We start from the raw sequence: 17,324 nt of genomic DNA, 5'->3' as shown, positions 1-17,324 counted from the left end.
TAAAGTGAAAGTGGTCGGACGGAGAATTTGCATATTCCCAAGCAATGTGTAGGGTGCCAGCTTTTGCCACAGGGGAGCGCTCTTGTAGATAACGAGTTTGTTGAATAGCAAGAATGCAGGATAAGTCACAGTGCAGCTGTGCTGCTGCCTCTTCGAGGGTCACCTCTGGCTGAAACAAAGTACATAGAACCATAAGCAAGAGATATGAGTGAAGGTATTGCTCGCGTGATGTTCGAAGACGGGCCATTGAGTGTGATATGTGTTTTCGGATAGTGTTAAGTGTAGTCAGTTATCATTGATTATATAATACATTCGTTCAAGTACAAAATGGGAAGTGGTATATGGGCAAGGGGGGTCGTGGGCGTAGGCGTTGGGCGTGGGCACCCAACTTTGAACGTCCCTATTCTAGCATCTGTAAAACGAAGCTTAACTTGCATGCATTCAAGTTACGATTCTGATTCTAGGTATGACACTCCAAACCCCACTTTAATAAACTGCGCGATACACGACATCCAGTGCGCGATACGACAAAATGTGATACGACAGTGCACAATACAACAGAGTGCGTGCAATACAACAGAGAGTGCGCGATATACAACATCAAGTGCACTGCACCGCGCGATACAACAGGGAAAGGAATATAGCTACTATTGCTAGTATACTGCACAGCCAAAATCTTCAAAGTTTGGCTCGACAATCAGGTATTTGATGAGATTGTTAGCCGTGCGACTGATAAGCTTTCGCTCGTGATCGAAGGCACTTTGGCCTTTCACAGTGAATAATACCACTTTCCAGCAATCCGGATTTATCTCGCTGATGTCGAGTTTCTCAAACCGTTCGACAGCATCCTTGTAAGGTTGTGGATTTCGCCCATCCAGCAGAAACCGACCCATTCCGTTCCACCACAACTGCTTCCAGTCCTCCTCGCATCTCTTTTGCTTCACGCAAGTTCCTGCGTGTACCATAGGTGGGGCTTCACATGCAATAATCCGACGGTGTATATCCAGATGTTCCTTGACCTTGAACATTGTGTTCCACACGATGGGCCCAACAGCATGATGTTTGTCGTCAGACACGTCATTGATGCGAGCTGAAATGAGGCGCTCGAAAGCATGTGGTAAGAATTCTTTGATATTGAACTTCAAAGCAAGCGAAATAAGTCGTGTGGATTCGAGTGAGTAGCGGTTGCGCTGGAGATTTCGAACAGCATAGTCACGAGCATCTCTGCAAAGATACATGTCGCTCAGCTCCAGTAGTTGGATGACGGTGTCATTAGGTATTTTGACGGCATCAGGCCTCCATCTGCATGACATTCAAGTTGTATGTGAGCTCATTATGAAACAAACTCAGGCTCACTTGTTGTAACAGACAGAAAGGAACAATTCGAAAGCATTTTCGCTTACTTGCGATGGTACAAATATGGGTTTGTCGTCAGTGCTACCATCAACCTCTTCGAGTTGGGTGTCCTGGCTTGCAGCAAACATATCCCTAAACCCAAGAGATTTATCCCCGAGGATGCTTGCATGCACCTTGAAGAGTGAGTCTCCTGCCTATCAGTACATTCAAGTTAGTCCATCATAAGGCTATGATCCATTGAGTGGCACAAACCTGGAAGATGTGGGTGCCATCTGAGAAGAAGAACATTTGATGGCGTTGAGCAGGAATTGAACTTGAATCAGTAAGGCAAGTCAACTTGATTGTTTGAGCAGAATATTGTGTGAACACGAAGGGATGGCTTAGAAGAAGAGTTGAGGTGTTAGTAATAAAAAAAACCAGGTACGGAAAGGAATGTGTTAGACCCAAAACACGTCACCAGTAAAAATTATACCAGCGGAACCTTTGAACAACATATAGCTTACTAACTCGCGTCAGATACAAAACAATGGATGCTGGTCCTTTGGTGCCATTGTCACTCCCACTTCTCCCTGAAACAAAAAATTGGTCTGCGGAAATCCAAGCTGTGTATGAGAGTGTCTGACGCACTTATAATCATGCCATCCGAGTTCTTCGAGCAGATGGAGCTGACCCCACTCATATTGCATTCCACGTGGATGCTATCTTGTTGAATGCAATTCCAATTCTCCAAGCACTTGTACCTGACATCGACTCAGATGATAATCTGGAGTCTCTCCCCGTCGAATGGTTAGCTAATGTAGCCACACAACTTGGTCGCGCAGTTACCAATCTCGAACACCTAGGAACAACTGTAAATGAACAGTGAGTCAAATTTTTGATAGATGTGCAGATACTAATACGAGATATTTACAGAGAGGAGCATAATATTGATAAACCAGAATTGACCAGAATTGAGAACACCGGTGTAGAAGAGGAATCTTGACTATAGGCGAAACACTTAAAACAAATGGGTGCTCTACTTCAAGACCAGGATACGAGACAACGACTCGACCCAAAGGACAACCACTGAGAGAAGTTCCTCGAAATAAAGATTGGAGGGAGACTGTATGAGCTAGGCGGGCGCGAGAAGGTAATGCGCGCGTGAGCGGGAGGTCCGAGAATGCGCGTGCGCGAAGCGAAGGCGCGCCTAGAACGTTAAGGGAAAGGCCCTATTTGAAGAGTGGATGCACAGATGGATGGTTGACAGGAGAATCAGATCTGATATCAAGTGAGGAGGTGATCTATACACTTTCCAGTACACAAAGATAAGGGGAAAGTAAGTACCAGAACCCCAAAGATTCCCTTCTCTATTTAAGAATGGAGATTACACTATGTGGCGCGCTTCCGAGCGTGCTCCCGAACTGAGTAACCATATCAACTCTAATTATAACTAAGTTTAAATAGACTTTCTATATGTAGCGCGGATTTCGGACCGAAGATTTGTTAGTTCAATGAAGGAGATAGGAATAACGCACCAGCAAATCAGTAAGGACATGGAACAAATGGACGGACAATAGCGCAAAGACCTAGGAGGAGGCACACGAATGCGCGCGTAAGTGCGCGCGAGCGTAAATAGGGCGCGCATGAGACTGGTCCTTTGGATTAGAGCTGGATCATATAGGAATGTATGGATAAAGGCCGGATACTCGGCATTGAGACGCGCGAGTCTCTACACCGGGAAACGAGGACGACCTAAAAAAATAATAGATCTTGATTTCTTGAGGGAGGCCACCTCTGCTTGACATCAAATCAGGCATGTTGAACTCGCAAAAATCCTCGATGTTCATCCAGAAATACTATGGCGCTACATGCATCAACACAGCATTGAAAGGTGCTATTCCAACCTTCATGACTGTGACCTTGATGCCCTGGTGAAGCTATTCAAGCGTTGTAGACCAGAGTCCGGTTTTCAGTACCTTGTTGGCTTTCTTCGCCAACAAGGTGTTCGTGTACAGCATAGGTGAATATGGCAATCACTACGACGAGTCGACAGAATTGGATGCCACTTCCGATGGCAACAAATCATTCAAAGACGGAAATATCAAGTAAAATGTTCCAATGCTCTCTGGCATTTGGATGGGCATCATAAAATGATTCGGTGGGGGTTTGTCGTCCATGGATTCATTGACAGCTACTGCAGAACAGTATGCAACTGTCATTTGAGTCAAATTGTTGCCAATTGCTAATGCCTGTCCAGGTAGTTGCACTGTGAGCAAGCACAAACAATCGTGCTGTAACAGTACTCGATTTATTTCTTGAAGCTCAAGAGGAGTATGGTATGCCATCACGTATGCGAGGCGATCGCGGTGGTGAAAATGTTGATGTTGCTACTTATATGGTCATGCAAAATGGCCCAAATTGTGGCTCCTTTATGTGGGGATCATAAGACTTTCTTTTATCAAATGACCGATTGGGAGTTGTGCTTACACAACTACTATTGAAGTAGGAACCCAGTTCGTGAGACATTGGAGGGCATTCTTCAGTCGCTTGGAGAGATTGCATGGCCTTGATATCGAGAAAACGGGTCATTTGTGGCTCCTCCAAGGTCTATTCTTGGATGCTATCAATGATGACTGTAAGACCTTTCGAGAAGAATGGAATCTTCATCCGATTGCTGGCCTGTCAACGAACAATAAGAGCCCACAGGTAAGTAGTAATATCCACTACCTTGGACATGTTCTTTGCGCTTTATCTGCTACCTTGAACATGTTCTTTGCGCTTTATCCACTACCTTGGACATGTTCTTTGCGCTTTATCTGCTACCTTGGACATGTTCTTTGCACTTTAATCAATGTTCGAACTCGCATTTATGATTTATCACAGGATCTGCGACTGATAAGCCAGGTAACACTTGGCATTTACCGAGACGACTGCGAAGGAGTTCACCCTGACACAATTGAACAATACCATGGCACTCATGGGTGAGAACAGACTTGTTGTCATGGACAAACTGGTGCTGGCCATCCTGATGACAAAGACACTAATTCAGGGGATCAGCTCATCTCACAGATAGAAGAAGATCAGGAACAGAATGTTCGACACACTGCTGTTGAAGTGCCCAGGAAGAAAAGTCCCTTTGTGACCCAGGATGACGAGAACCTTTTTTTTTCAACAGTTGAGCAAATCATTGTCGAGGGCATCATACCTGAAGGTTATGGCTTGTTACCTGGTGAACAAGATGATGAGGATGCAGCCATGATTGAAGTCTTACAATTTGGGAGACACGGAACAAAATCTATTGTAGTATCATTAAGTGATTCTGTCTGGGAAGCTCGTGCAACACTCTGGTGTCAAGGATTGTCAGTGTTATCTTTGTTTGAAACCAAAAGATACTTTTAGCTAAATATCATACATGAAATATATGCTTAAAATTTGACCAGAGACATAGTGTCAATCACAATTCACCGAGGCTTTATGTGAGACAAAAATTTTCTATAAAGCACATCTACAGTATACTGGTTCTTCCGAGCTGTCTCCACGTCATCTCATACATTGCCATGTCCGACCACCACAAAAAGTACTGCCGAGACTTTCGTGAAGGAGGACAAGCCTGCACCTGTGAATACTTCACCCCACCCTCTAACCCCGATGCTCCTTACTACTGTCGAGAATGCCAGCATGGGTTTAGCAAACATCCCGAGGCTCTGGATTCCACTTCACGAGCTACACCTCGAAGGCAAGAGGGCACAGAACTGTCTGGAAAAAAGAGGCTGGTCAGTATATTCAAGAAAAAAACCAGTCTAGGATCTGCAGTGCCAACAGCTACCTCGTCCAAAAACATACTTGACCAGAGGGTAGATGTCGAGCAAGCCTCAGTAGCCCGAGACAAAGTCATGAAAGGCTTCAGGGCTAGCTTACACTCACAAACCAGCAAGGTTAATAAAGTGCGAAACACATCATGCATGATTGTTATACTTACAAGTTGGTCTCGGAGCAGTTGCAATCACATCGAGTTCCTAGTAGTAGGACAAGGGCTGTGTCATCAAGTCGATTTGATGCCGATGGGGATAAAACTGTGAAAGTTGCATTATGGCTTCTTTTCGTGAATTGCCTTGACATGCGTGAATATATATCTCTTTTTACACGAGAAAAAACTAACAGAATATGTTGAAGGACAACGGTAATCTCAAGAGCATGAGTCTACTATCACGGACGCAGCTGCACAACATGGAACATCATCATTGTGCACATATTGAGACCGCTAGCAGATTTTCGTTTAATCGAATGTGGACTCATGACGAGGTTAATCAGTACCTGCAAAATGAAGTGTTTCCATTGCCATTTGAATATGTTAATTCAAAAGGAAAAGGAAAAGGAATTGGCACACCTTCGTCATCAGGGAAACCCTCCCAGGCAAAATTTTTAATAAATTGATCTAAACGATGTTATTCTGATAATTCGATCTAATTTCAAGTATTAGGAATAAAACGGCTAAAAGACGATAATGTACAATGGAATTATCGAGACTTATTTGAAGATACAGAAAGTGTATCTATCTAGATACGAGTTCAACCAAAAAGTGTTATAGCCATCTAGAACTGTATCACTCGACCACTCTCGTGGGACAATGGCACTGAAATTCGGCAGAAGATGGGCACTCCGCACGATCTTCGACAAAGCCGCGGCTCAAGTAGACAGATGAATCTGAAGAGATTGGTGGAGGTGGAGGGAGATGCATGAGTAGTAAGGGAACACTGGATCGAAGTAAGGGTTGCGGTGGTAAATTTTGACTCTAAAGAAGGAGCACTACTGTAGTGAGTTCAGACACGCGTATGTTAGATTTGGAAGGGGCAGCCTTCCAATGTGGGTGAGTGCCACCACACCATTCCCAACACCACAAACACCATGTGCAAACGCCCAGCACACGTCAGCAACTGCTGATGTGGCTCAGATGAATATGGACGACACATGAGAGCAGGAATGACACATGAGAGCAGGAACAACGCATGAGAGCAGGAGAGCAGGAACGATGCAAATTTCGTTGAAGTTCATCATTTGCACATATTTGTTTCGCTCACGTGACTGTTTGGTTGACATCGAACCATTTGCGTGTACTATTGGTTACCACAACTTCGGTCAACCACTGGTTCGGACACTTTTCAATATCTCACTCAACTTTACTTCAATTCATATTCTGTCTGACCACATATCACTGTACACTTATAATACACTACTGCGAAGTTGAATAATTGAAATTAGTCAAGAAATGATTGAGATCCTTGTTCAGGTGTGACAGAGCCAAAGATCATGTCTGCTTGTCACCAAGCCGAGTCTGCCATAGTGGAGTTTCAGATCTGCCGAACCACTCACCATTGATAGGATCTTGGACAGGGCATGGGGCGCGCTTGGGGCAAGGGTACCCACACTCCAACTCCAAGCAAAAAAATCCAGCGCGAGTCGCAGATTCAAGAAGCCCTTGCTGGAGTACAAGGAGGAACATATAAGAGCTATAGGGCAGCAGCAAAGGCTCACCAGGTGAGTCTGGGATAATCTGTGCTTCGATGAACATTTAATAAGACCTCACATCTTTTATTTAGGTTTCTTTCCAGACTCTACATGATCGTGCAACCAGGCGCCACCAATCAATTCAAAGTGCTGCCAGGAAGCGCCAACTGTTAAGCCCGTCACAGGAAGCCGCACTGCTGGATTGGTGCCACCTCAACTCAAGTTTTACCACTCCTCTCCATGCTCATGCTTTCCGGACTCGTGTGTTTGAGATATGCCATAGACGCCCTGGCCACAATTGGGTGCGCCATTTCATATGCCGTCATCCTTGTCTCGTCATGGCAAAACCACGAGGACTCGATCCGAAACGAGCACAGAATTTCAACAGGAAAACTGTTGGGGATTATTTTAATATGCGCAAGGAAGTAGACGACAGGTGCAATAAGATCCCTCCAGAGCACAACTGGAACATGGATGAGAAAGGCAATCAAATGGGAGGAGGTCGCAAGGGTGATGGCACCAAGTATATTTTCTGGATTGAAGATAAAGAGCGATATTGCATGTATAGTGATAACCTAGAACTGGTCACAATTCTTGAATGTGTTAATGCTGCAGGCACAGCAACACTGGCAGACAATGCACATTTTTCTGCATTGTTTCAAGTTGGAGGTGCAAAGTGTCGCACACATTCGAAACACATCCCACTCAGCAAGGACTCCACACCTAATATCAACGTTACTAGTAGTAGCCATTCAATGTCGTCCCCCACACCACATTTTGGCTTCGGCTCATTGCTCCCAGTCTCACAGCCACCTGGAGGACTCAAACACACATTGTATACTCCTCCTTCGAGCTTACAATATCATCCACACTCGTCAGCTAATATCATATCCCATGGATCTTACACACCAGCGGCACCACCTACCTACTCTTTTGCAGCACCTTCTTTTGTACCACACTGTCCCAGTCATCTACATAGTTCCTACAGCCCCTCATAAATTTGTACCGCTTTATAATGCACCTTCAATAAAACATTTGAATTGTTTAACTTTCAGTTAGAGTAACGAACACTACGACTTGGCCTGTGCACTTGAAGGCGCTGATACTGAATGTCGAGCGGAGCTTGTTTCGGCGGATGTGACCTTGTGTTACTATTGTGTTACATTGTGTGACTGTCCGAACCAGTGGTTGACCGAAGTTGTGGTAACTGATAGTATTTGTTTGGCTCGCATGACTTTGGTTTGGAAAGTTTTTGAACTTCCAACGTCGATCCCTCATTCCTCAATGTTCAACGTCGTCAGCCTCAATCATCAAGCTGATAGGTATGTCTTAGGTTTTTTTAAAAGTTTTATCTAACATTTGTAACTACAAACTAGGTATCAAGTTTGTATCAACTTTGCTTGGATCTGTTTGAAGTGAGTGTGTCGGTCCTCGTTCCAGCCAGAGCCACGCTGATCCAAGTTGTTGTCCACTGTTTGTAGGAAGTGAGTGCATCAATCGTCGTTCGAGCAACCACCACGCTGATCCAAGTTATTGTCTGCCGTTCGCAGGAAGTGAGTGTGTCGAACCTCCTCTGAGCTCAAGCCATGCTGATCCAACTCGTTGTCTGCTGTTCGCAGAAAGTGAGTGTGTTGAACCTCCTCTGAGCTCGAGCCATGTTGATCCAACTCGTTGTCTGCTGTTCGCAGTGGGTGAGTGTGTTGATCCTCCTTCAAGCTTGAGCCATGCTGACTGTCGTTGTCATCTGCCATTCGCAGTGTGTTGATCCTCCTTCCAGGGGTCACCGGTCACCGTACATCTGCAGTCAATTGTAGCTATACAGTAATTACTTTTATGTCTATATTCTATGTAATCAAATATCAATTGTTTTTTCTTGTAACATCATCTGACTATTGTGGGTGATTTGCAATGCAAAGTTTGAAATACATTTTCTGCAATTCACAATAATTGTGTCTAGTATCAGCTAATTCTTCATAACTATGCAAAATTTACGAGGGGGTAAGAAAGTCCTTCTAAACTACATAATTTTCCTAATTTTCCTAAAGCTGCTAATTAAACATAATTATTGGACTTTATCAAAGATTATCGAAATTTTGGCCGGGAGGTTTTTCCTGATGCCGTGCCCATGGGTTTTAATAAGCAAAGAGAGGCTCCAATACGAGGTCGTAAATGTCGACAAGCCAACCGGCAGTGATCTTGCACGATTCTGAGGCAGACACAAGTGCCCTGTGAAAGATGCCAACATCATCATAGGTAAAGAGCCTCTGTGTCCTACAATTTCTTGATAGGCTAACCTATATGTCTTCAGCATTGCGGAGAGGAATTCCAGAACATGTATATGCATCGTGGGATCCTGAATATCAAGAGATGGGGGATGATGGGATGTTTCTGGATTCCGACGATGCTTCAAGTTTCAAGGAGTCAAAACCAACAATATTAACATGTGCAGGTAAGTTTATCTAATATCGGTCGCAGTCAACTGTTTGGTACATATTTATCTCTCTCTCGTTCACTAGCTGCTGCGATAGTGCTGCCAAGGTCCGGTTCAGAACTTCGGTTCGGACCTGAACCTTTCCGAACTGGACTGTAGGTTCGGTCCTAGGTTCGGCATACTGTAAGGACTGAACACATTATTACGTTCGGTGTTCGGCTGATGCCTGAAATGTGCGAACGCGTCCTGAATGCATCTGGACTCATCCGAACCATTCTTGAATCTGAAGTTCTTTGTAAGATCCACTCAACCCCCTTATTGCTAGTCATCTACTAATTAATATATTCTCTGATTGGCAACAAGCATGGCAATCATCAGTCCTGATCTCAGGACGACTAAGACCGGGTCTGACTTCAACACATTTCTAATGGCGACATCCAACTTCCTCAGTAAACTACTGGATGTTTTGGTAAGGCCAACGTTCACCGTTATTTGGATTCTAATGAACATTATAACCAGAACATATCTTTGGGATTTTCACTTCCATGGCAACAGTATGTTCAAGGTGCGTCATATATTTCTGATATTATCACAAATTCTGGTATAAACGAGCTACTACAGGTTCAAACTTCATGCTTCCCACTGCCACAATGTCATGTGCACTTGGATCGGACGAAAAACTGAAAGATGCTAGCACTATCGACTGGTACAATAACCCCAATGATGAATCCCTCATGGTTCCCGCACCTCCGCCTTCTACATCCCATGGCAAGCTGAATGCCTTCGTGTCTCATCGCTCTGGTCGAGCCGTTAAACCAACGGAGAAAATCCGCGAGGCTGTCAACACAGCTCCAATCAAACGATCCGCTCCAGCACATCCTCAAGACCATCCTGCACCAAAGCGAGTGCACACTGGCTCCCGTCTCCATGATGATGATGATGACGATGAACCGCCTTCTGGTGACGAGGAAGAGGATGAGGATGTCAACAAAGAGGAAGCTTACCAAAAGACCAAGGCATTTGGAGATGAGGATCGTGAAGATCGCAAGCACACGAAGAAAGAGGAGCGCAGTGGAGATTTGAAGGTAGTATTTACTCAGGAGAAAGGTCGCATCAATCCGCTGTAGCACTCAAGCTTGCGCTAGGCTGGTATTCAGCTATTCCACGCATCACGTCAAATGTTCGTTGCTCGATATTCACTTCCCAATGCAACCCGACACATACCCGCCGAACCCGACACTTTGACCAGCGGACCTGACGCATCGGCCGTGTCGGACCCGACGTTTTTCCCGCGCTCTTGTCCTATCCGTGTCTTGTCTCATCAGCTAGCCCCACTAGGTGTGTAGTTGATTATTTCGCACATTACTCATGTCGTAGCCAGCGCTATTACATGTTTTCCCATAGTCCGCAGCGCCTCGTGTTTATTTACATGTACATCGGACCCGAAATTCTTCGGCCGCTACTTTCGCCTATAGGGTTCCGGGTTTCTACATACTTATATATATATTGGTACCCACATAGCATATTCATGATCCAAGTAGTAGGGAGCCGTTTCCTGACGCTTTGTGGTCAAACCCGATATTTTCATAGTTCTTAATTGACATTGCGAATATTACCGCTCTTTCTATCCAAAACTCCCGTCATTATCAATATTCCGCATACCGCTTGCTATACCCGACAATCATTTCCCTGACCCGACGCTAACCCGCTGAACCCGCACCCGAAACCCGCTAAACCCGAAAACATCGGCCGACGCTTTGGCATCGGACTCGTAATTATACCTTCGGATTCTGTTTCTCGCGCTCGGACTTTTGACTGTTTATCGATTGACTATAGACAAATTCCAATAGCAAACCCCTCAGGTCGAACACACTTGTCTAGCAAGTATAGCAGACTAGGCTGTGCAAGACCACTACAACATTTTTATAGTGCTGACACTTACTTCGTATAGTACCAAGCATTGTTGTATCTTTACACTGCACACCCAAGAACGCAAAGATGGCTGGTGGTGTGAGATATGCAGGTGTGTTTTCATTTTGATGTTGAATGTTGAGCAGAAGATTACTGATGTAAATTCTATAGAGCTAATGATGTACTGGCCAATCAATCCTTTTTCAAAGGCAGTGTTTCGACTCGCCGCACCCATATTGCTCGGAATGCGAAATGCCACTTCCCAATCTATTGAGACCACTGCAGTGAGCGAGGCATCAAGATGCACGAGCATGCAATACCACCTGGCTGTAAAGCAACCGATACAGCCCAGCAAACGTTGGATGGCACCCTTACAGCTAAGATTCCCGAGTTCACAAAGTCTGGCTTGATGGACTATATTGTCGAGCTCATTGTCTCTGAGGATGAGGTGCGTGGCTGTGATATTTTGTTTTGTGTGATTGTGACTTAAGATACTTATACTAGACATTCCAACTCGTCAATAAGGGTCCATTTCGTCACCTTCTTCAATACCTTCGGCCCTCCCTGTCGGATAAGGATATCCCCCATCGCACAAAGACTCGCGATGAAATACTCGAACAGGCCAAGCTTGCCATGCAACACGTCAAAGAGAAACTTAAGAACATCGACAGCAAAATTTCTGTCACCTTCGACTCTTGGACATCTGAACCGGGCATGCCTTTCCTCTCCATCACCACACATTATATTGACTCCCAAGATGGTAAGCCTCAGGAGTGGGAGTTGAAGAGTGAGCAGCTCGCATTCACGATCATCAATGGCAACCATAGCGGTAGCAATATCAGAAGGATTTTAATCAAAACTATCAATAACTACGACTTTTGCACCAAGGTTGCATGGTTCACGACCGACAATGCCACCAATAACAACACAGCAATTCAGACGGTTGCACTCGCTATTGACCCTTCTGGTAAGGAATGGGTTGCAGGAGAGCACCGTGTACGGTAAGGGTTATATTTATATCACATTCTATTATATGCTAACATCTTTTCAGTTGTATGGAACACGCCCTACATCTGGCCGCCAAACATTTCATTGAAGAGGTTGCACCTACCCCTGCAAGTGTTCTCATCAGGAACGAGACCAATGAAGATGAAGACGATGAAGACTTCGATGTTGCCGATACTGTGGGCAAAGCCCTTGCGCTCGTTACGCAGGTAAGTTAGTGTCTCGTCTGGGTAGCTGTACTCTGAGGAACCCTTTATCTAGGTACAGAAATCTCCCCAAGCCCGCACCTTCTTCCAAAAGTGCTGTGCTGAGGTCAACGAGCCCAACCTCAAGCTCTTAAAATGGATTTGCACTCGATGGGCCTCATTGTTTGGCATGTTGGAGCGCACCCTCAAGTTGCATAAGGTAAGTCTATCGCTACTGTCCCTACAAACAATTACTAACTCTATTGGCAGGGTGTGAATAGGTTTATACAGCTCGCAGATGATAGTGACGAAGTTCCAAACTTTTGTTTGAAGTTGCGACGTGCGGGAACAAACGGAAGGCTAGATAAAACGAGTGTATACTCAGTCGCGTACTCGTAGTGTAGCGGACTAATACTAACCTAGATAAAACGAGTGTATACTAGTGAAGTTAGTAAAGGAATGAACTATAGTAATGAATGTCTTATCTCAGTCGCATACTCGTAGTGTAGCGGACTGAGGTGTGAGTAACTCTAATGTGACTATGTACTTGCGTGATTAGGTAAGCTGGTACTCGACGTACCGATAAACAAACTATTAACAACACGCCCACTCGGCGAGTTATCAGCTATCAACACACTCCCATTCCTCCCATAAACCAATTGTGCTTCTCTCGTCCAAGGGCCTTTGTCAAAACATTGGCGACTTGCCAGTTCGTCGGCACATATTTCAACTCGATCTCACCATTGTCAACTTTCTCGCAGATGAAATGATAACAGATCGCGATGTGTTTTGTGCGGCTGTGGAAAACGGCGTTCTTTGCGAGTGAGATAGCGGATTGGTTGTCAATTAGGAGGCGGATTCTTTGGGTTGGGAGTATTCGGATTTCACTTAGAAAAGTACACATCCATATCGCTTCTCTCATTGCTGATGCTGCAGCCATGTATTCAGCTTCTGTGCTCGAAAGAGCAACAGAGTCCTGTTTCTTCAACGACCAACTCACAGCTCCGCCTGCCATTACGAACGCATACCCAGTGATGGACCTTCAATCATTCACGTCTGAGGCCCAATCCACGTCAACATATCCGATGGGAGTAGCACTGTCTTTTCCTCGAAAGGTGAGTCGTTTGTCTGCTGTTTTGCGCAGATAACGATAGACACGCATCAGTGCTGTCCAATGTTCTGGTGTGGGCTTTGCTGAGTGTTTGCTCAGTGCGCCCACTGAATATGCGAGGTCTGGACGTGTCGTGAGCATCGCGTACATCAAGGCTCCAAGTGCACTTTGGTAAGTCCTTGTTTCCATCTCTGGATCTTCGGCCTTGACTAGCTTGGTATTAGGATCCATTGGTGTTGCTACGGGCCTCGCATCTTGCATTCCAAAACATTCGAGGATCATTTCAATGTATCACTTTTGCAATAGATGAATTGTTTTCTCCTTTCGGTCCCTAATGATTTCCATGCCCAGAATCCATCGCGCTTCTCCAAGGTCTGTTAGATCATACTCGTCTTTCAACTCCTTCTTCAGCTGATTTATGAGTTTCAGATCATTTGAAAAAATCATCTTATCGTCGACATATACTGCGACTATGATGAATTTTTCGTCCTTGACCTTGTAGAATACGCTGTGCTCAGATTCACATCGCGTATAGCCGAGTCCCTCGAATACGGTCCGGAGTCGTTTGTACCAGGCCATGTGCGCCTGTTTCAGACCATATAACGCTCGTTTGAGCTTCCAGACTTGGTCCTGTGAGTCACGAGAACCTGGGGGCATCTCTAGGTATATCTCCTCGTCTAGCTCACCATTAAGGAATGCTGACTTTATGTCCATCTGATGGATTTCTAGATCGAGTTTTGCTGCTAATGCTAGGAGAATCCGGATGGTCGAAAACTTTGTGACCAGTGCGAAAGTTTCGGTATAGTCAATTCCTTTGACTTGGGTAAAGCCTTTAGCAACCAACTGGGCCTTGTATTTGTCTATTTCGCCGGTAGGTCCCCATTTGACCTTGTATACCCACTTAGAATCAACAACTTTCCGTCCCTTTGGTCTCTCAACTTCCTCGTATAGGCTGATCTTCTGGAAGACTCTCAGTTCTTCTAGCATGGCGGCTTGCCATAGGTCTGCATCCGGCCGGTTCACTGATTCTTCGAATGTCTTAGGATCTTCGGCCATCTCCGCATGGTAAGCACGTTCTTCATCCGCAAGCTCCTTCTCACTCTCATACTCATCCACGACAGCACCCTTTTCTTCTTCATTCTCGATGGTGTCTTCTTGGTGAGTTTTGAGTGTTGGTTTCTCATATGCATTGATGAAGTAACGAGGATCATCGTCAGGGACTGGTTTCTTTCATATGCGGTTCGATCGTCTGGCTTCGCGTGGGGGAACAGGGTGTGGATATGGAACTGGAGGACCTGCTGTCATCGTGCGACATCTTGTTGAGGTGCATCGCGGTTGCTGAGAACTAGTTTCAATCTGACTAGTTGTAGGGACCACCGGTTCCTCAAAGTCTTGTGGGGTGTCTTCATTCTCTACATCTGCAACCTCCTCAATGTGCATTTGTCCTGTTTCATTTGAATCTGGATGTGCCGGTAGGGTATTTGGCTTCGATTGTGTTTGCTGTTGACTGACTTGGCGATTTTCAGTATCATCAACAGTTATCTTCACTCGGCTTGACCCTCCACAGTCCCCTTCATCGAACACTACGTCCCTAGACTCCAATATTCGCCCATTTGACCTCTGCAGGCAGACATATGCATTTTGATGCTCGGCATATCCTAGATGAACACACTCAATGGACTTTGCATCAAGCTTTTGGCATCGTTCGTCCGGTACATGCACATATGCTTTGCATCCAAACGTCCTCAAGTGTGCTACTGAAGGTTTATTTCCAGTATATGCTTCAAAAGGTGTGATATCCCTTTTCAATGCACGTGTGGGGACTCAATTGATGATGTGGGCTACATGTAGAATTGCATCTCCCCAATACTTCTTTTGGAGGGAGGCATCGCTGAGCAATGCACGTGCGGACTCGACTAGTGTCCTGTTCATTCGTTCGGCGACTCCATTTTCCTGAGGTGTGTAGGTGTTTGTCTTCTCATGATGGATCCCTTTTGACTCTAGATATTTTAGAAATTCCTTCGAGCCATATTCTCCACCACCATTGCTATGGAATATGTTTGCACGTTCGCCTGTTTCGGTCTCTGCTCGTTCGAAGTACAATTTCATAAGTCCAAATGCTTCATCTTTTGTCTTTAGTAACTTGACAACTAGATGGTGCAAGCAGGCGTCAATGAATGTCATGAAGTACCGGTATCCACCTCAGGAGGTCGTTTCCATGGGTCCACATATGTCTGAATATGTTCTGTGCAGAATACGAGGATTCTCAACTTGGGACTCATCTGGGATAGGTTTGTGGGATTGTTTCCCTTCGAGGCAGGCCTTGCATACATCTGTTTCGTGAGCTGTTGACCCTGAAACTTCCATGCCTCTAACCATATCCTTCCCATACAGCTTCTTCACAGAATTTAGATTGGTATGTGCGAGTCGACGATGCCAAGTCTCCATGGATGCCTTCGATGAGTACAAGCAGGCTGTGAGTGCTCTAATCGGTTCTATGGCGTCTAATAGCTGACTTGGACCTTGAATGATATAGGCTCTCTTGCTGCTGCAAGTCCGTCCTCTCAATATGTATAAGGACTGTTGCCGTGTCGCTAGTGCCGCTATGGACCCGTTTCGAGTTATTGTGCAGGTACGTTGGTCAAAGCTTGCTTCAAAGCCTTTGCTTGTCAACCGTGGCACTGACAACAAGTTTCCATCTAGAGCAGGGACATAATACACCTCCTGCAGTATGGTTCGGTGCATATTCCCTTTTCCAACTTCAACCTCGAGCTCAATGCTACCAAGTCCTGTAGCTTTGATGGACCTTCCGTTCCCTATGACGACTCGCTGCGCTGGGACTATTGGACAAAATGTCCTGAACCAATCTCGGCGGCACAACATACTTGCTGAAGCACCAGAATCGATGATCCATTCCACGGAGTTAGGTTCGTCTTTAGAGTCATGTGCAACAAACAGTTGCAATGCTGGTGCGTCTTCTTCGACTACAGCTGCTACTTTTGCTGATAACTCTGTCTTTGGCTTATCTTGTTTGTCGTCCTTGGCTTTGCTGGGTCCTTTAGCCTTTTCAGCCTGTTTCTTGCGACAATCTCTCTCCCAGTGGCCTGGCTTCTTGCAATAGTTGCAGTTGCCAGGTTTCTTCTTCTTATCCGTTTTCGAACTCTCTTTCGACCTGTCTGAGGTCTTGGCTACAAGAGCTGTTTGAGAATCTGGACCTCGACGTGACTTCTCCTCGACCAGGATCTGGCTGATAGTACCTTTTATTGTGATCTTGTCGCTCATTGACATGAGAATTGTTCGGAGAGTTGAGTAGGAAGGAGGAAGTGATATGACCATAGCAATGGCTACTAGAGAGTCTTCGAGAGCTTGGCCGAGTGAGTTCAGTACTTGTGCCTTCTGTTGCATTGAATTGAGCTGGGGTTCTAGGGGTGACTCGTCTGACAGAGTTCCTCGAAACAATTCGCCTATCAGGTAGGCTATGCTTTGTTTGCCCTTTCCCTCGTATCATTCGCACAATTTTGTCCAGGCATCAGATGCCAACGTTGTGTGTAGGACTCTGTTTAGCGGTTCGTCCTTCAGTGTGAGTGTGATCTGTGCATGTGCTTCCTCGTTTTTCTCTAACCATTTGTTTAGTGCATCTGGGTCTGTGGCAGGGGGCTGCACCTCCACTCCAGTGACTAACTCCCAAAGTCTCCTCACTGTGAGTACTTTCTTCGCTCGAAACTTCCAATTCTGAAAGTTAAAGCCATCATTCTCTTGTGATGGAATGTCATAGAGTCGATTTGAAGCTTGAATTACTTTCTTCGAACTAGATGCTGATGAGGCAGTGAGTTGTGTTTGT

At 45.3% G+C, this 17,324-nt stretch overlaps 3 protein-coding genes across 3 annotated transcripts; 2 read left to right on the top strand and 1 right to left on the bottom strand.

Annotated features, from left to right (window-relative positions):
- Positions 1 to 653: 653 nt before the first annotated feature.
- Positions 654 to 1,484, bottom strand: F5891DRAFT_949058 (uncharacterized protein; the record flags this gene model as incomplete). Its single annotated transcript, XM_041374844.1, has 2 exons — positions 654 to 1,296; positions 1,357 to 1,484. The coding sequence occupies 2 exons, from the start codon at positions 1,482 to 1,484 to the stop codon at positions 654 to 656; spliced, it is 771 nt and encodes a 256-aa protein (XP_041227960.1).
- A 1,031-nt stretch (positions 1,485 to 2,515) lies between these two features.
- Positions 2,516 to 4,734, top strand: F5891DRAFT_1127681 (uncharacterized protein; the record flags this gene model as incomplete). Its single annotated transcript, XM_041364200.1, has 3 exons — positions 2,516 to 2,549; positions 3,842 to 4,041; positions 4,327 to 4,734. The coding sequence occupies 3 exons, from the start codon at positions 2,516 to 2,518 to the stop codon at positions 4,732 to 4,734; spliced, it is 642 nt and encodes a 213-aa protein (XP_041227959.1).
- A 2,198-nt stretch (positions 4,735 to 6,932) lies between these two features.
- On the top strand, positions 6,933 to 7,457 carry F5891DRAFT_919298 (uncharacterized protein; the record flags this gene model as incomplete). The annotated part of the gene is made up of 1 exon (XM_041373756.1): positions 6,933 to 7,457. A coding segment is annotated over one exon (525 nt), but the record flags the coding sequence as incomplete, so codon positions are not given.
- Between the last annotated feature and the right edge of the window lie 9,867 nt (positions 7,458 to 17,324).

Source organism: Suillus fuscotomentosus (genome assembly GCF_016647785.1).
Source record: "Suillus fuscotomentosus strain FC203 chromosome Unknown F5891scaffold_17, whole genome shotgun sequence".
Classification (NCBI taxonomy): domain Eukaryota; kingdom Fungi; phylum Basidiomycota; class Agaricomycetes; order Boletales; family Suillaceae; genus Suillus; species Suillus fuscotomentosus.
The sequence above is the reverse complement of the archived record's forward strand: the minus strand, read 5'-3'. Positions and strand labels throughout refer to the sequence as shown.